Source organism: Mus caroli, unplaced genomic scaffold (genome assembly GCF_978045245.1).
Source record: "Mus caroli unplaced genomic scaffold, Mus_caroli_1 scaffold_13, whole genome shotgun sequence".
Lineage (NCBI taxonomy): Eukaryota > Metazoa > Chordata > Mammalia > Rodentia > Muridae > Mus > Mus caroli.
Genome location: NW_028227268.1, coordinates 26,160,543 through 26,178,048, shown reverse-complemented (window position 1 = coordinate 26,178,048; position 17,506 = coordinate 26,160,543). Strand labels below are relative to the sequence as shown.

General features: G+C 49.3%; 1 protein-coding gene across 3 annotated transcripts in view; it reads left to right on the top strand.

Annotated features, from left to right (window-relative positions):
- Ttll6 (tubulin tyrosine ligase like 6) overlaps window positions 1–17,048 on the top strand; it is a 36,082-nt gene extending 19,034 nt beyond the window's left edge. For 2 of the 3 annotated variants that reach the window (XM_085829617.1, XM_085829616.1), the window contains 8 exons: window positions 2,301–2,526; window positions 3,945–4,120; window positions 8,040–8,228; window positions 9,435–9,615; window positions 10,964–11,239; window positions 12,499–12,832; window positions 14,888–15,159; window positions 16,967–17,048. In XM_085829617.1, the coding sequence (XP_085685743.1) occupies window positions 2,301–2,526; window positions 3,945–4,120; window positions 8,040–8,228; window positions 9,435–9,615; window positions 10,964–11,239; window positions 12,499–12,832; window positions 14,888–15,126 (1,621 nt within the window). In that variant the 3' untranslated portion in view covers window positions 15,127–15,159; window positions 16,967–17,048. The remainder of the gene's footprint in view (window positions 1–2,300; window positions 2,527–3,944; window positions 4,121–8,039; window positions 8,229–9,434; window positions 9,616–10,963; window positions 11,240–12,498; window positions 12,833–14,887; window positions 15,160–16,966) is intronic. The other variant, XM_021178311.3, reaches the window with a different exon arrangement.
- The last annotated feature ends 458 nt before the right edge of the window (window positions 17,049–17,506 follow it).

Genomic DNA, 17,506 nt, shown 5'->3' with positions numbered 1-17,506 from the left:
GGCCCCTGTCCATCCTCTGTCTGCCCCCCAGGGGCTCTGCTCTGTCCTCTCCTGGCTCAGCCTTGCTCCCCTGGAGACCCATCTCTTCTCAGCTCTGCAAGTGTGCCAGAGAGAACCTGATTTTATAATAGAGCCACACCCACAAACCCTTTCAGCCATGCAAAGATTAATCCACTTAAGAGGGCAGAGCCCTCCCAAAGGTCAGGTCTCCCAACACTCCAGCAATGGGGGCCAAGTCTCTAACACTTGAGCTTAGAGGAGCACATTCAGCCCATAATATGTCCTCCTGACTTCCAGTGTGCTTCCCATATTGCCCCTTCCCCTCTTTCTTCCCTTTCTTTTTGCCTGCCCCCCTGTTTTGAGAGCCCACCTCCTCATCTGCCAAGACAAAAGACAGTTTTCTCATGCTATCTTGCCTCCTTAAAGTTGCCAACTGAGGTCCAGTGCACCCCCAGTTTTGCCTTAACCTTTCCTCTGGGGTTCAAGGTCAGCAGGAGCAGGAATCCAGTTGGAGAGGAAAAGATAGAAAATTTGTGAGCCTGGAGGGCCCCTGGGTAGACGCCAGACATCATCTTTCAGCGTGCCTGGCACACGCCTGGTGTTACAGTGAACCGAGTCACCGTGGGGTGTTAGAAAATTGCCAGGCAGAGTGTATTCATGCTGATGGGCGTTGAGTCATCAAGAAAGGGTTGTGTTGTGTTTTGTAACACGTGTTATAGGAAATCAGGGGATTGTGTAGTCTATTCCAGGAAACTTTATTTCCCAATTAGGCAAATTAAAGTCCCCCCCCCACACACACACACGCTAGAAAGGCTTGGCTTTCAACAATCTGGAAAATCTGTCTGTGCAGAAACCTGACAAAGGTGGGCCGAGAAATGCCTTTGTGTTGGGAGGCCTCTGCTTGTCTGTCCTTCTCTAGACACATATTGGGTGCTTCACCTGCTTTGACTCATTCCATGGTCCTCGGGCTTCCTATGACAGAGGTGGCAGTTGCACAGATGGTCACTTGTTCGGCAGTGCCTCCCCACAAGCTCCTTGCCTGGCAGGCCAGCTCCTTCCACATTGATCCTTCGTGGGAGCACAGTGAAATGGATTTTTTTTTTGTGTGTGTGTGTGGTTTTTCGAGACAGGGTTTCTCTGTGTAGCCCTGGCTGTCCTGGAACTCACTTTGTAGACCAGGTTGGCCTCAAACTCAGAAATCCGCCTGCCTCTGCCTCCCGAGTGCTGGGATCAAAGGCGTGTGCCACCACGCCCGGCTGAAATGGTTTTTTAAAAATAATTTTTAAAGCCAGGAGGTGATGGCGCACTTAATCCCAGCACTCAGAAGGCAGAGACAGGTGGATCTCCAAGTTCGAGGCCAGCCTGGTCTACAGCGCGAGTTCCAGGACAGCCAGGGCTACACAGAGAAACCTTGTCTTGAAAATCAAAACAAAAGAAAATGTAATTATATTTATTTGGGGGAGGGGGTACATACCATGGTACCAGTGGGCACACGTGGAGGTCAGAGGAAAATCTGCAGGAATCAGTTCTTCCTTCCCACGTGTGGACACTGGAGATCAAACTCTGGCCATCAGACTTGGCAGGTGACTCTTTCTGACAGGGTGGCCAGGCCCCTCAGACTACCCAAGACAGAGGTTTCCTGGAATGTGAGGCTTTATGTCTAAATTGGGGACAGTACAGTCTGCTTGGAACAGCTTCCTCTAAGGGTGGGAATGCCGTGGGCCTGCAGACCTCTGTGGGCAGCCCCAAAGCAGGACTTTGTTTAGGGTCCCTAGAATCTCAGGGTGTGACCCAGAAGTGTGACCAAGGCGCCATTGTTCTTCGAAGGCTCCCTACTTATCTCTAAAGGTCGCCAAAGGCTGAGATATCATGGCTGCTGAAGCAAACCAATAATGTGAGGAGAGAGAGAGAGAAAGAGAGAGAGAGAGAGAGAGAGAGAGAGAGAGAGAGAGAGAGAGAGAGATTGACTGATTGTCTCTGCATATGCGCATTCTTTTGGCTCTCCAATGTATACTCAGCCAACTCTTTCTTCAGCCCACGGATGTTTCTTAGAATGTTCTCAGGCTGTGTGCCCCGAGGTTCTGAGGCCTGAGGAGTCTGGGTCTATGATTCCTACCGGAGCACCTCCATTCTGATCCAGCCTTGGTGTCACTCTGGCTTCTGGGTGTTCTTCCCCACTGCGTGCCTCTGGAGTCTTATCATCTCCAGAAATTCCTGGCTTTCACCCTGCCACAGCATCGGCATTGGCATCAGCATCCCAGGAGTGATTCCCCTCCCTCATGCACCATGTCACCCTTCAGGAAACTCTCCACCTTCAACTCGTACATGAAGACCCACGGCTACGACGTGGAGCAGATCTGGAGGGGCATCGAGGACGTCATCATCAAGACGCTCATATCTGCTCACCCGGTCATCAAACACAATTACCACACCTGCTTCCCCAGCCACACGCTCAACAGCGCCTGCTTTGAAATCCTGGGCTTTGACATCCTGTTGGACCGGAAACTCAAACCCTGGCTGCTGGAGGTAGGGAAGTTGAGGGGTGTAAACTGTCCCCCCATGTCTGGGTCAGCCAGCTTTGGGGACTCTGCCTTCCTGGTTCACCTGGATTAGTTCAATTAATTGACTTCCCTTTCATCGTGCTTGCTGCCCATGGGGGTGTCACGCTTAGCTGAGGAATGGCCACCAGAGGGGGGTAGATGGCTGGGAATTGTGCCTTCCTGAGGTCCAACCAAATTTGCGGCGACGGCTGCCACTCTCAGGCAGAGTGATTGTGAAGACCCGCTCTGCTTCCTGTGTTTCCCACAAAGAGGCCTTCTTAAAATTCGATTGCCAGTGATTGGTTTCAAATGGGAGCAGCTTTGCCTGGTTCTCAGAGACCTGAGCTACCCAGTTCCAAGCACCGCATAGACAGTTCTGTGGTAAGGGTGGGGAAACACAATCCCGTGCCCTAGGTCGGAAGAGGAAGAGATGTCTGAGAGACTCCGCTTCCCAATTAGATTCCATAGCCAGCTTAAGCCGCCATCCAGTCTGCACGAGGGACAAGGATGTAGAATTCTGGGGCTCTCCCCTCCTGCACACTCCACCCGTATTCTCAGGCTGGTGAAGGAGGGGTGGGGTGGGGGTGGGGGTGGGGGACACTGTTTGGCGCTCCCACTCAAGGACAGAATGAGGTGGCAGCGCAGGTCCCAGAAGCTGCTGGCACGCCACAAATGTCACACTGCTCCTCTGAACAACATGGACTCTTCTGGGGGCAGGCGGGAAGTGGCCTTCTAGCTGCCTCCTTCTTTTTCTCCTTCAGTCCTGATTAGCTTCTAGAAAGAATCACTCTGCTTCCAAACTTTGAACTGCCATTTCCTCTGGTGTTCTTTTCTCGTTTTCCTCTCCTCTCCCCCCTCCTCCTCCACCTTTCTCTTCTTCTGTTCCCCTCATTCCTCCCAACCTTCTTTCTTTCTTTCTTTCTTTTCTTTTTTTCTTTTCTTTTTTTTTTCTTTTGCTTGTTTGTTAGAAATAGGGTGCTGCTTTATAGCACAAACAATTCTGGAACTTACTGTATTTTAACCTCAAACTTGTGGCAATTCTCTTGCCTCAGCCTCCTGAGGGGGATTTACAAGCACGAACCACTTATGTCTGGGTAAACCCATGGCTTTAGATCTCTTCCAGGTTAGCCTGGTCTACATAGGTCCAGGCTAGCTAAGACTACATAGAGAGTCCCTGTCTCGGAAACAAACAGAACCCCGCCTGGTTACCCTAGAGGGGATTCCACTTCCTGCCTTCTCTGCTTTCGTCACAGCAGCTCCAGTCTAGACCTCTCCCAGCTCTGTCTCACACACACAACCAGGGCTGTGAAGCCGGCCTTGGCGGTACCTAGAAGTGGGGTCTTGGTGTCATCTCTGCTTTCACATTGGTCAGCCCCATCTGCAACTGATGTCTTCTCTTCACAGGTCAACCATTCTCCAAGCTTCTCCACTGACTCCAAGTTGGATAAAGAGGTGAAAGACAGCCTGCTCTATGATGCATTGGTCCTCATCAACCTGGGGAACTGTGACAAAAAGAAAGTCTTGGAGGAGGAGAGACAGCGGGGACGATTCTTGCAGCAGTGTCCAAATCGGGAGATCAGGTAGAGCAGAGCCGCTGGCTCCAGGCAGCCTGTTCTCATCCTGCCCGGCCCTCAGTTAAGACTGCCTGTCCTGAGCTGGGTTGTGACTAAAGTCTGCTGGCTCTGTGGACTCTTTGTCACTTCCTGGAGGCTTGGTGATCTTGTGAAGTGGAACTATGTATACATAAGATATTAGGGGGACTGAATGACATCCATAGGAAGCCTTACCTTGTACCTGGCACCACAGTTTGTTAGAGATTGTTAAGGTCCTTGACTGTTGGGCCAGCGAGCTGGCTCAGTAGGTAAAGTCACTCTCAAGCTTTGCTTGGTGGCACAACCCTTGGGAGGCAGAGGCAGGTGAATCTCTGTGAGTTCAAGTCGTGCATAGTCTACAGAGAGAGATCCAGGGTAGCTGAGGTCCTAGGAGAGAAAGACAGGACACACACACACACACACAAACATACACACACACAGAAAGAGAGAGAGAGAGAGAGGTTGTAGTTTTGTTTGTTTTGAGATAGGATCTCTGTTGTAGTCATGTGTGTGTGTGTGTGTGTGTGTGTGTGATATGCACGTGTTGGGGGTAGCCTGTGCATACTTGTGCAGAGGACATCAGGCACTCTGTCACTCTCTACTTCATTCCTTTGAGACAGGGTCCCTTACTGACTCTGGAGCTGGACTGTTGGCTGGCATCAGGGTTTCAGGCTGCTGTGAGTGCATGAGGAGGCGTGCGAGGCCACGCCCAGCTTTCTAAGAGAATACTGGGGTCAAGCTCTTGTACCGTCTCTCCAGCCCCAAGCCCTGCTTTTTATATTTTTGTTTGTTCTTCTTGGGGTTGTTGTTGTTGTTTTGGAGATAATATCTAGTGTACCTCAGATTCCCATAGAACTTGCAACCCTCAGGCTGCCCCAGCTTCGAAAGCGCTGGGATTCCAGGTGCATATCACTATGCCCGACAGAGTGGATCATTGCTAACAAATAAGAACCCTATGTAGAAGGTTAGTTTGTGATGGAGAATTTGCAACAGTATCTTTTATTTTCCTGGTCTAACTGTAACCTTACCGCTTCTGTCTACCAACCTAGGCCCAGTCCTGGAAGCTGCTAGCCTCCATACAATCTGATCTAGGCCCGGAATGTTTTAAGCCTCTGACACTGCTGAATTCAACTCGCCCTTTCTAGCTCTTTCTGAATTCTGGATGGTCAACCCAGCCGTTCTGGCTCTAACACCTCTCCAAGCTAACTGATTCAATCTGGCTTCTCTCAGCTGCTCCTGAATTGCTCTGCTGACCTCAAACTAACTCTACAATCTGTTCTAATCCCCTGGCTCCTTCTCCTTCTCCGTCTCATCCTGTCTTCACCTGAGTCTAGCTTAGTCTTTCTTCAACCTGTCTCTGTGAAATTGTCCTGGTAAAACTGCCTCCTTCCTTCCACTGTGCTGTGCTCTCTTAAGTAGCTCCCCTTTCCTCTCTCTCCTTGTGAGAGTTGGGCATATCCTATCCTGTCAAGTCTTTCTCTGATTCATCACTTTGACTGCCACTTAATTAAACTTCACTTTCTTAGTTTGATTTTGTGTTTTACTTATTCATTTTATATCCTTCTCACTGCTTCCCTTCCGGTTACCCGGCCCCCACAGACCTTCCCCTATCTCCCCTCCCCTTCTCCTCTGAGCAGGTGGGGGGCCCCCTCATTATCTCCCCTCCCCCCAGAATTTCAAGTTTCTGCAAGGATAGGCGCTTTCTTTCCCACTGAGGTCAGACAAGGCAGCCCAGTTAGAAGAACATATCCTGTATGCAGGCATCAGCTTTTGGGATAGTCCCCATTCCAGTTGTTTGGGACCCACATGAAGACCAACTTGTACATCTGCTACGTGTGTGCAGGGAAGCCTAGGGTGTTTGTTCTTTGGTTGGTGGTTCAGAATCTGAGAGCCCCAAGGATACAGGATAGTTGACTCTATTGGTCTTCCTGTGGCATTCCTATCCTCTTTGGGACCTACAATTCTTCCTCCTTTTCTTCCATAAGAGTCCCCAAGCTCCATCCACTGTTTGGCTGTGGATGTCTGCATCTGCCTGAGTCAGCTGCTGTGTGGAGCCTCTCAGAGGACAACATGCTCCTGTCTGCAAGCATAACAGAGTATCACTAATAGTGTTAGGGACTGGTGCTTGCCCATGGCATGGGTCTCAAGTTGGCCTGGTTATGGGTTCGCCATTCCCTCAGTCCTTGCTCTCTTCCCCATGCCTATATTTCATGTAGACAGGGTAAATTTGGGGTTGAAAATTTTGTGGGTGGGTTGGTGTCTCTATTGCTCCGCTGGGGTGCCTGCCTGGCTACAGGATGTGGCCTCTTCAGGTTCCGTAGCCCCTGTGCTGTGAGTCATAGCTAAGGGCACCATTGACTCTTGGGTACTTCTCTTATCACAGGTCTCTGTCTCATCCTGGAGATGGCCCCTCCTTTCTCTCCCCAGTCAGTTGCAGGTTTCCATTCACTTTCACGGTCATCTGGCCAACTCCCCTGTCCTTTCCCACACCTGATTCTGAACGTTCCATATCTGACACCCCCCCCCCAAACATCGCTTTCAAAGATGGGTGCTTCCTTCTACAAACTAACTTTACCTTCATTGTTTGGGATTAAAGGTGTGCACTAAGGGTGTGTCTATATTCCAGCCAGGAGTATTAAAGGTTTGTGGTAAGGGCTGAACCAGATCACAACTAGAAACAGGTATTTTCGAAAATAACACAATCTTGGGGTTCACAATGTGATCACATATCCTGTAACAAGAATTTAGCAACTTAAGCCAGGCAGTGGTGGTGCACGCCTTTAATCCCAGCACTTGGGAGGCAGAGGCAGGCGGATTTTTCTGAGTTCAAGGCCATCCTGGTCTACTGAGTGAGTTTCAGAACAGCCAAAGCTACACAGAGAAACCCTGTCTCCAGAAACCACAGACGAACAAACAATAACTTTGTCACCTCTGCCGTGTTCTGTGCTGGCACCCCGCCCCCCACCATTTTCCCTAGAACTGGGTCTTGCTTCTGCAGAGTGGTTCTGCTGCCTGGAGACCCTGAGCCTGGTCCAGGGGGTGCTTTGTTGCTTTGCTGATCCCACTAAGCCTTACGAGACCCTAGGGCAACACACCGTAGGCATGTTCAATGGCACCTCATTTCCCTGGCACTCTGTGTGCCCCGTGTGGTCCTGTCCAAGAAGCCAAGGACGCCAGGATTCCTGACAGGAAACTGATGTGGATAGGCTCGGCTGGCTGGTGACGGCTCCAAACTCTAGAGCTGGGGCTGCCTGCTGCCTGCTGCCTGGGACTCCAGAAGGCCCCTTGTGCTGTGCTGTGCTGTGCTTTGCTTTGCTGTGCTGTGCTGTGCTGTGCTGTGCTGTGCTGTGCTGTGCTGTGCTGTGCTGTGCTGTGCTGTGCTGTGCTGCTGTTTCTTACACCTTAGCTGTTGCATCGAAGGCCTCTCTTATGTGATAGATAGCTCAGTGGCTCATGGTGTCCCTGCTGTATAGGAAGCTTATCTGGCTACCCTACTTGATCTCTTCCTCCCCGGGAGGTGGGTGAGGTCACCACCGTTCATAAAGGCTTAGTAAGTCCATCCAAGAAGCCTTCAAATATAGCAAAATATGAGCTGCTTTTCTCCAGAGAAGGGTAACGAGGGCAACGAATGGGAAGGTGGCGACAGTCTGTCCAGTCAGACTAAGCCAAGGGGGAAATGGGTTTTACTCATAAAGGGAGAGAATTTGGTTGAGCTGTCGGACCCTTGTAATCAGCTCCTTCGAGCATTGTGACACTGACTGTCCCAGGAGTGCTAGAAGCCCCTTTCAGAAGCATTCTTGCTTTCATTTTTAACCACTATTATTTGCAGGGTCCTAGATGACACCCAGCTTGGACATGTTCCTTCCAAGAAAACGTAGCTGTAGCCCTGCATTCTGTTTTCCCGCAGGCTGGAGGAAGTCAAGGGTTTCCAGGCCATGAGGTTACAGAAAACAGAGGAATATGAGAAGAAAAACTGTGGAGGCTTCCGGCTCATCTACCCTGGTCTGAATCTGGAGAAGTATGACAAGTTTTTCCAGGACAACAGTTCCCTCTTCCAGAACACCGTTGCTTCCAGAGCCCGGGAGCTGTATGCACGGTAGGAAGGCTTCCCTTAGGGCTGAGGTGGACAGGGTGTTCTGATAACTGTACTTGATCTGCTCCTCTGGGTGGCCCAAGGTAGCGGGGAGGATTTCTGTGTCCCAGTTCCCAACCTTGCAGCTGACAGAAGAACATCCGGTCCAGGTCTCACAAAGACCAAAAAGCTGCTCCCAGTTTCCTTTAGCACAGCGAGTCACTTCTCAGATGAGCTGTTGTTTTAGATATTCATCATTGAGACAAACGCCCCCTGGCCCACTGCTGCCTCAAAAGTGTGTTATGAATCCAGGCTATATGGAATCCAAGCACTTGTCGAGAACCATCCAATTAGGTCCAGTCCTTAATTACCAAGCATCTCAGATATGAGAGGGGAAAGTCAGAGCATAGAGAAGGTCAGATATCAAGATGACACCGAAGGACTTAGAACCCTGTCTCCTGACTCCCAAGACCAAGGGATCTCATCTGGTACACTGTCTTTGGTCCAGTCCTAGGGTTCACTGGCCAGAGAGCCCAGCAAATGGCCCAACATGGGAGCCTCTTGCTTTAGCCCCCTACCCAGCCCCTCTTTCCAGGGAATGGGGAGTAGTAGGCGTGAGAAGTAGCCCTTCCAGGCTGGAGAGATGGCTTAGCGGTTAAGAGCACCCACTATCCTTCCAAAGGTCCTGAGTTCAAATCCCAACAACCACATGGTGGCTCACAACCATCCTAACAAGATCTGACACCCTCTTCTGGAGTGTCTGAAGATAGCTACAGTGTACTTACATATAATAAATAAATAAATCTTAAAAAAAAAAAAAAAAAGAAGAAGTGGCCCTTCCTTGGAAGCATGCTATGCCCCAGACTGGGGGTGGCAGGAAGGATGGCGCTTTCTCATCTGCTCTGCTCCTTGGCCTTCAGTCACCTGTGTGCAGGCTCTCCATCTTCTTTTTACTGTGTATTTTACATGTATAGGTGTTAGGCCTGCCTGCATGTCTATGCATGCAGTGCCTGCAGAGTCCAGAAGAATCTATCCGATCCCCTGAAACTGGACATATAGACAGTTGTGAGCTGCCATGTGGATGCTGGGAACCGAACCAGGGTCCCACGGAAGACCAGTGCTCTTAACCACCGAGGCATCTCTCCAGCACCCTCTCCGTTCTATCTTATCCATCCCCTAGGAAGAGTGCCCGCTTCCTCGGCCCATGACACTCACCTGTTCTTCACTCAGCAGGCAGCTGATCCAGGAGCTGAGGCAGAAACAGGAAAAAAAAGTCTTCCTAAAAAAAGAGAGGAAGGAAGAGACGCAGGGCGAGTCTGCGGGTGAGCAGGCAAGAGACAAAGTCGTGCGGCTCCAGCGACAGAGACAGCAGCCGAAGTGCAAGACGGTGGCCACCTGTCCCCCCAAACAAGTAAACTCCCATGAGGGGGGCGTGTGTGTAACCAGCACCTTGCCCCGGCTTGGGCCAACCCGTGGGAGGGTGCCACGGAGACCTCTGCTCCGAGCACAGACACACTGATAAGCTGCCCAAAGGGCTGAACTTCAGGAAGGGGTCTAGAAGGCACGAAGAGCCTGGCTCCTGTTAGACGATCCCTCCATCCTGGTGCTAGAGGATGCTCACATTGGTCTGTCTCTGGCCGTTAAGAGCCAGAGCCAGTGCTAAGAGCCGCCTGGCTGTGCTAGAGACAGCATGGGCCCATGTAGAGAGTGAGCCCCACAACTATGTATACTCAGTGCCCTCCTCTCCGACCTGGGTGGGAATGCCACCTTCAGCAGGCTCCTCAGGAGGGCTGCTGAGAGACATGATCCTCAGGACACTCTGTGGGCATGACTAAACAGGGCAGGGTGCTTCCGACGTGCTTCGCGCACAGGGCGGCCCAGCCCCTGGAGAGCCACCTCACTGTCCTGGGACCTGAGTCTTTGGTTTCTCCGTCTCCAGCCTCCTGCTCTCTTCTACCTCAGTGGTACAGATGACTTTTCAACACATCTTATCATTCTTATCTTGTTTTGTTTTTCTTAAAGATAGCGGTCTCACGTGACCCAAAACTTACTAGGTAGCCCAAGGTAACGTGAAAATTTTCATCCTCCTGTCTCCACCTCCTGAGTGCTAGGATTACGGACCTGAGGCACAACGCCTGGTTAATACTGCTAGAGACTGAGCCAGGGTCTCATGCATACTGGGCTGCTAATCAAGCTATATTGCTATCTTATTTCCCTCCAATCTTTTATTTATTTATTTATTTATTTATTTTCAAAATGTCTCACTCTCACCATGGAGCTCTTGCTGGCTGGCCTGGAACTCACTATGGAGACCATGCTGTAACTCGTGGCTATCCTCTTACAGTAGTACTGGGATCACAGGAGTGAGCCACCATACCTGATCATCTCCTTAGTCTTGAAGACTTCACTCGGAAGGGCTAGAGCTGGGTTGGAGACTATTTTCAACTTTGTCTCGGGGTGGGAGGGCATCACAGACACTTAGGAATCTGATGAAAACTATGGAGCACTTTGCCGTCACCTATGCCCTGTACTGTTTGTAATCCAAGTTCCGAGTGACTAACGGACTCCCCCTCATAATCCAGCCATGAGCTTTTAAGGGTTCCAGAACCCAGGCTCAGAGCTCCAGATTAGAAAGTCTTTGGTGTCTTCTGATTGCCTTCTCCTCGCCTCTTTTGCACCTTCCCTGGGGTGCAGATGAAACCAATGGTGGACAGGATCCCATCCCCCATGGCCTTCGTGTCTGCTTTCCTCCTTCCCAGTCCTTACATCCAGTGACCTTAGTATCCTGCACATCTGGCTTGCTCTTGAACATCAGAGGCCTAAAGAAAGGTGAAATTTCTGATAGCCTCGAACAGAAGGACACCAAGGAGGCCATGCTCATACCCTGCAAGCCCGTGTCGGCAAGGAACTACAGTTCTGTCCCTGACCTGAGGAGTGCAAACCCCAGCTGCTCCGAGCCAGAGTTCCATGTGCCCAATGCCAAAATCAAGGAAGTCAAGTCGGCCTTCATGGTGAACATAGAGAGCATTGCCCAGGTATGGAGAGGGGCGTGCTCTGGGCATGTGTGGGGGGAGTCTTGCTTTCTACTCCTTCTTCTGTCCCTAACTTGTAGCTCTTCAAGTACCCACCCAAGTACCCACTGCTACTGTTTGAGCCTCAGTTTCACTACTTTGAAGCTCAAACAGTGGAATGGCATATCTGCTGAGAGGGTCGGCGTGGGATGGGTTGAGGAGGGGCTCTCCCACAGCTCCTTTACCTAGGCAGGTTGCTGTTGACATAGCTAGTCTCCTCCAGTGCACTGTCTCAAATCTAGATGCTTCACACGGAACCATGTGTCCTCTTGTGGTTCTAGAACCGCTGAGCCATCTCTCCAGCCCAAGTACTACATTTTATAGAAAGGACCTCTGGCCCTTGGATTTCAGTATCCTTGGGGTAAGAGGTCCCTGGACTAGTCCTCTTTAGACATCAAATGACAAATACATTCACAGCTTTTCTTCCACTCCAGAGCCAAGCCAAAGAAACAGCAACAGTGAAATGTTAGAGAGTTTATTCGGCAGTCAAATGTCTAGTTTTTATTTGAAAAACCAAACCAAACCAAACCAAACCAAAAAAGCAAAACTGAAGTGTGGTGCCTTTACTCAGGACATAAGGCAGGAGGCAGAGGCAGGGGGATATTTGTGAGTTCAAGGAGAGCCTGGTCTACAAAGAAAGTTCCAGGACAGCCAGGGCTACACAGAGAAGTCCTGTCTTGAAACAAAACAACACAACAACAACAAAAGTTGACTCTGGGCCAGGTGTGGAGAATCATGCCATTAATCTCAGCACTTGTGAGGCAAAGCCAGGTTTATAGAATAAAATAGTGTCTCAAAAGTGCAAAGGCAAACAAATCAATAAAACGAATAAAAACGTGTATCTGTCTGTCAGTCTGTGTGCACACACACGTGCCTGTTTACATGCACACCATGTGTGTCAGGTATTCATAGAGAACTAGAGCCACTTCTCTAGCCCCTGAGCACAGCTCTTAATTCATCATTGTGACCATTTTTTGTTGTTGTTGTTGTTGTTTTGTGTTTTGTTTTTTGAGACAGGGTTTCTCTGTATAATCCTGGCTGGCCTGGAACTCACTTTGTGGACCAGGCTGGCCTTGAACTCAGAAATCTGCCTGCCTCTGCCTCCCGAGTGCTGGGTCTAAAGGTGCCCGGCCAATTGTGACCATTTTTTAGTGTATCTTTCAGGAGCAAGGAGGGATCCCTCTGCCTTCCACAATCTCATTCCAGGCTGTTTTCTTTTTCAGCCCATAACGTCTGTAGAAAGTACCCGAGATGCCACAGCCCCCATCTCAACCTCTCTAGAATCCCTGGCAAGCATGAGCCTCTCCACCAGCCCCGAGTGCAGCAGCCCCGAGAGTGTCCATATGGTCTCCTATAACCGCAAGCAGCAGAAGGCCTCCTCCCACAAGCCAATCCAGGAGAAGAAATCCAAGCCTCTCATGTTTTCCAAATCCAGGCATTTGGACCTGAACTGTACCTCGATGAAGAATGACATTAAGAGGCAGTATCTGATGTCAGAGATACTGCAGAAGGTTCACATGAAGAAGAAACGCCCCTTGTTCCCGGCTCCCAAGTCACGTGAGTACTGGTGTAGGCTGGGCTGTACCAAGAGCTTAGGCGCTGGAGTCGGCTTTCTCTTACCGTGACAAAATGACTCATGTTCTTAATTTCTAAAGAGAATACGCTGGTTAGGCTCATAGCTTTCAAAGGCTTGGTTGCTGATCAGGCAAACCCCCATCATTTTTTTTTTTTTTTTTTTGGTTTTTTTGAGACAAGGTTTCTCTGTGTAGCCCTGGCTGTCCTGGAACTCACTCTGTAGACCAGGCTGGCCTCGAACTCAGAAATCCGCCTGCCTCTGCCTCCCAAGTGCTGGAATTAAAGGCATGCACCACCACGTCTGGCTAAACCCCCATCATTTAGGTCTTGGATGGGAGTGTGCCTTCACAGCAACGGTAGGGAGGCCAGGGTGAGTGAAACGCACTTGTTTCATGGCTGGGAACCACAGGTTCCATAGCCTTTTAAGAGCATCAGGTGTCCAACTTTAAAACTTCAGGCTTTGGGAAACAAAGACTTCCAAACTGTTAGGGCCCCATCTGGTGGCACATGCCAGCAATCTCAGCAATCAGGAGGCAGAGGCAAGAGGGTCTTGAGTTTGCAGCTAGCCTGAGCAACACGACAAGACACTTTCTCAAAAATAAACGAATGCACACATAAATACGTAAGTAAATACATAAATAAATAAATGCCAGCACCTGTTATGGGAAGCTCACAACAGTCTGTGTAACTCCAGTGCCAGGATATCCAAGGCCCCCTTTCTGGCCTCCTTGGGTACCTGCAACCATATGGTTCATATATAGATGAGTGTGAACATACACATCAATAAAAACAAGTACTATATTCATTTTATATATATGAGTATTTTGTCTGCATACATGTCTGCATACCATATGTATACCTGATGCCCTCGAGGATTCCCTCGGATTAGAGCTATGGACAATGGTAAGTCACTCTATGGGTGCTGGGATTTGAACCTAGGTCCTCTGGAAGAACAGCCAGTGTCTTAACTGTTGACCTATCTCTTTAGCTCCAACAAATAAAATGTTTAAAAACGGGCTGGAGAGATGGCTCAGCAGTTAAGAGCACTGGCTGCTCTTCCAGAGGTCCTGAGTTCAATTCCCAGCAACCACATGGTGACTCACAACCATCTGTAATGGGATCCAATGTCCTCTTCTGGTGTCTCTGCAAATGTCTACAGATGTAAATGTCTTTAAAAATGTTTAAAAATATAAATAAAATTAAAAAAAAATGATCAGGGCTGGTGACATGGCTCAGTGGATAAAAGAGGAGTGCCACATGACTCTGATGTTCTGAATTTGACCGATAGGAGCCCCATAAAGGTGAGTGGGAAGAATTGAGTCCATAAAACTGTTCTTTGACCTCCACCTGTGTGCTGTGTTACACACACCCCCACACACACACATACACAATAATAATCAAATAGTTTATACTAAAAAACTAGAGGTTTGGAGAGATGACTCAGCAGTTAAGAGCCCTGTCTGGTTTAGACCCAGGCTCAATTCCCAGCACCCACATGGCTGCTCACCAGTCTCTGTAACACCAGTTTCAGGCAATTTCATTCCCTCTTTTGGGCATCAGGCATACATGCTGTACACAGACAGACACACAGGTAAAACACTGATAAAAAAAATAAAGTAAAAATAATTACCACTCCCTTGTAAAAAGAACAAAAACAAAACTAATAGTGACAAGAAGATTCAAATGATATAGGATGAAAGAGAGGGAAACCAGTTGGTACAGACCCCAAGGCTTTAGGATTCCCAGGTCAAAGGGGTTAGGTCCTCTTCTCTATCCAATGATGGAGAAGTGGCTCATGTGCTTAGAGAGTCTGCATCCCCACTGAGCAAGAGAGTCAACAGAGTGCTGGCATCCAGCGTTCCCAGCTCTTGTTCCTATGAGCCCCATCATCTGTGCCAATCTTGGGAGAGCAAAGAAACTGAGTGGAGCAGAGAAGCAATGGCTGACTTCCATTCCAAGACCTTTAGCCAGTGTGGGGGCAAGGGAGCCTGGTAGGAGGTGGCCAGGGACCTGTGCTGACTGACAATGCCTTTCCAGAATACCCGACCTTGTCCAAGGAGCGGTGCCCCCACAGCCGCGGCTCCAGCAGGAAGAAAGAGATGAATTCGCCCTCCGTCTTCGTCCTGCAGGCTTCTCACAGCCGTGCTGAATCTCTGAATGACCTTCTGGTAGTTGCCACTCAGGCTCGCCTGGACCCTCGGCCCAGCAGAAGCCATTCGGGCACTACGACAAGGGACTCCAGCACACAGGACCCAAAGCACACTGCCACTGCCTGAGCTCTGGTCACAAAAGAATGTGAGAGGAATCAGGTGGGTGCCACCCTCATCCCACAGATAGGTCATCTCCATCTGATCTCCTCTCTTGATCTTCCTGGAGTGTTGAGTATGGAGGAGGATAGAGGGACTGATGAAGACCGACAGGGTGGCCTCTACTCAGAATGAGACCCTAGCTTGGCCTGTTTCTATGGTGCTGTCACGAGGTGTACCTTACCCTGGCCTTCTGATCTACAATTTGGAAGTAAAGAAGATTGCCGGGCGTGGTGGTGCATGCTTTTAATCCCAGCACTTGGGAGGCAGAGGCAGGCGTATTTCTGAGTTCGAGGCCAGCCTGGTCTACAGAGTGAGTGAGTCCCAGGACAGCCAGGGCTACACAGAGAAACCCTGTCTCGAAAAAACCAAACCAAACCAAACCAAACCAAACCAAACCAAACCAAACCAAACCAAACCAAACCAAACCAAAAAAAGATCAAGGGTTTGAGGGTTTGAGGATGTCTAAGGGCTTGCCCAACCTTCCCTTAATGATAAACTCAGGACAAACAGACAGCGTTTCTTCCCCTTTACTACTCTGTCATGAACTTAAAGCCTGTCCTGACCCATGCCATGAGAGAAATAGACCCCCGGCAGCTTCCTCCATGTCTGTAGAACTTACCGCAGTCTCATAATCCTCCCTCAGGATGCACATGTATGATGAATGGATTGTCACCGAGGCCAGACTGTGCATCTGTGTAGTGTTAATGACCTAGGGGTTCTAGAATCTGTTTAGTAAGATTACAAGGATGTTTAAAGTTTGACCAGGTGGGTGGCCTTGATAATGGTGACCATGGTGACCAGGGTGATGTGCTGTTGCTGTTGCTAACCCTTGCATGGATTAGAAAAAGACTCACTTGTTTTTGGTGTGAGAAAGCTTTGCATAGCTTTCTCTGTCCTCTTTCAAATGGGGAAACCAAGGCAGAGAGGTTAAGTAACTACTGTCCCAAGGCATGCTGACACTGCCTCCTCTTTTTTTTTTTTTTAAAAGTGTCTGATGGGTGTGGTGGCACACACCTTTAATCCCTGCACTCAGGAGGCAGAGGCAGGTAGATCTCTGAATTTGAAGCCAGCCTGGTCTATAGAGTAAGTTCCAGGATAGCTAGAGCTATACAGAGAAACCCTGTCTTGGAAAACCAAAAATCAATCAATCAATCAAACAAACAAACAAAAAACCCCAAAACAAGCAAACAACAAATAACCCAAAACAAAGCAAAACCAAAAAACCAAAGTCATACAAAACAAAGCAGGAATAAACAAAAAGCCCGAAAAATACCATTGAGTTTGTTTTATGTTAGCTAACTACTCCTGAATTTTGGGCCTACCCTGGAGTATTGTTGATATACCTAGTGATACTGCATTGGAGAAAACTGATTTCCCTGTTGCCAGCAGGCAGCAGGCATTAATTGCAAATAGCTTCTAGGTTAGGGGTGGGGCCCTGTGTCTGCTTGCCACCCTTAGGTACAATGCTCTTTAGCTGGTACCATCTGCGGCCAGCAGCTTACCCACTTTTAATGACTCATACCAAATGTCTGGGATGTCAGGTGATAGGTGACGAAGGTTATACAGGTAAAATGTAGTTTTGGTGAGCGTGGTTTTGACTCTTCTAAATACCTCCCGATACACTAGTAGAAATGACGATGGTGACTTTAGGGCTGGGTCGTAGGTCAGTAGAGCACTTGCCCTGCTTAATCCACAGTATCACAAAGACAAGAAAGAAAGGAAAGAAAAGGGGAAAAATTGACCTTACCATTCCAGAAGGCTTCATAAAAGATAATCTAAGAAAAATCCATTTTTTTCCCCTTTCTAGAATCAGACTGGATCTTCGCCATTTCCTTTTCCTACCTCTTACTCCAGGAAATGATGTGTCTCTTCCTGCAGCGTCTGCAACATCTACAGAATGGACTGGAAGTTTCATTTCCGCATCTAGAAATTCTGGTCTGATAACTATGTCTCGTTGGCACCGTCGAGGGCAGTGGCCTTCCCTTCTGTGCTCTCCCTGTTAGTTCACAGCGCTGTGTGTGTGGGACCAGGACCAACAGGGATCCAGCGCTGCTTCCTTAGGACAAAGTCCACTTGCCTTAGCTGTGGTGCTCCCCCCAACCCCAGGGTTAGGCAACTTGAAGGAGGAGTGAGGGGAGGACTCCAGGAGTCCAGAGCCCTCATTCCACCTGCAAACCTGTGCCAGTCCCCGCCCTCCTTTCTAAAGAAAAAGAAGGCAGAGTCGGGACTAAGTGTGGTGGAATTCTGAGTCTTGGTGGAAAGAAGCAGGACAGTTTCGAATTCACCAGCAGAAGAGAGACCACGCCCTCTCTACCAACCCAAAGGCCTTCCTCCCCAGCCCCGGGAC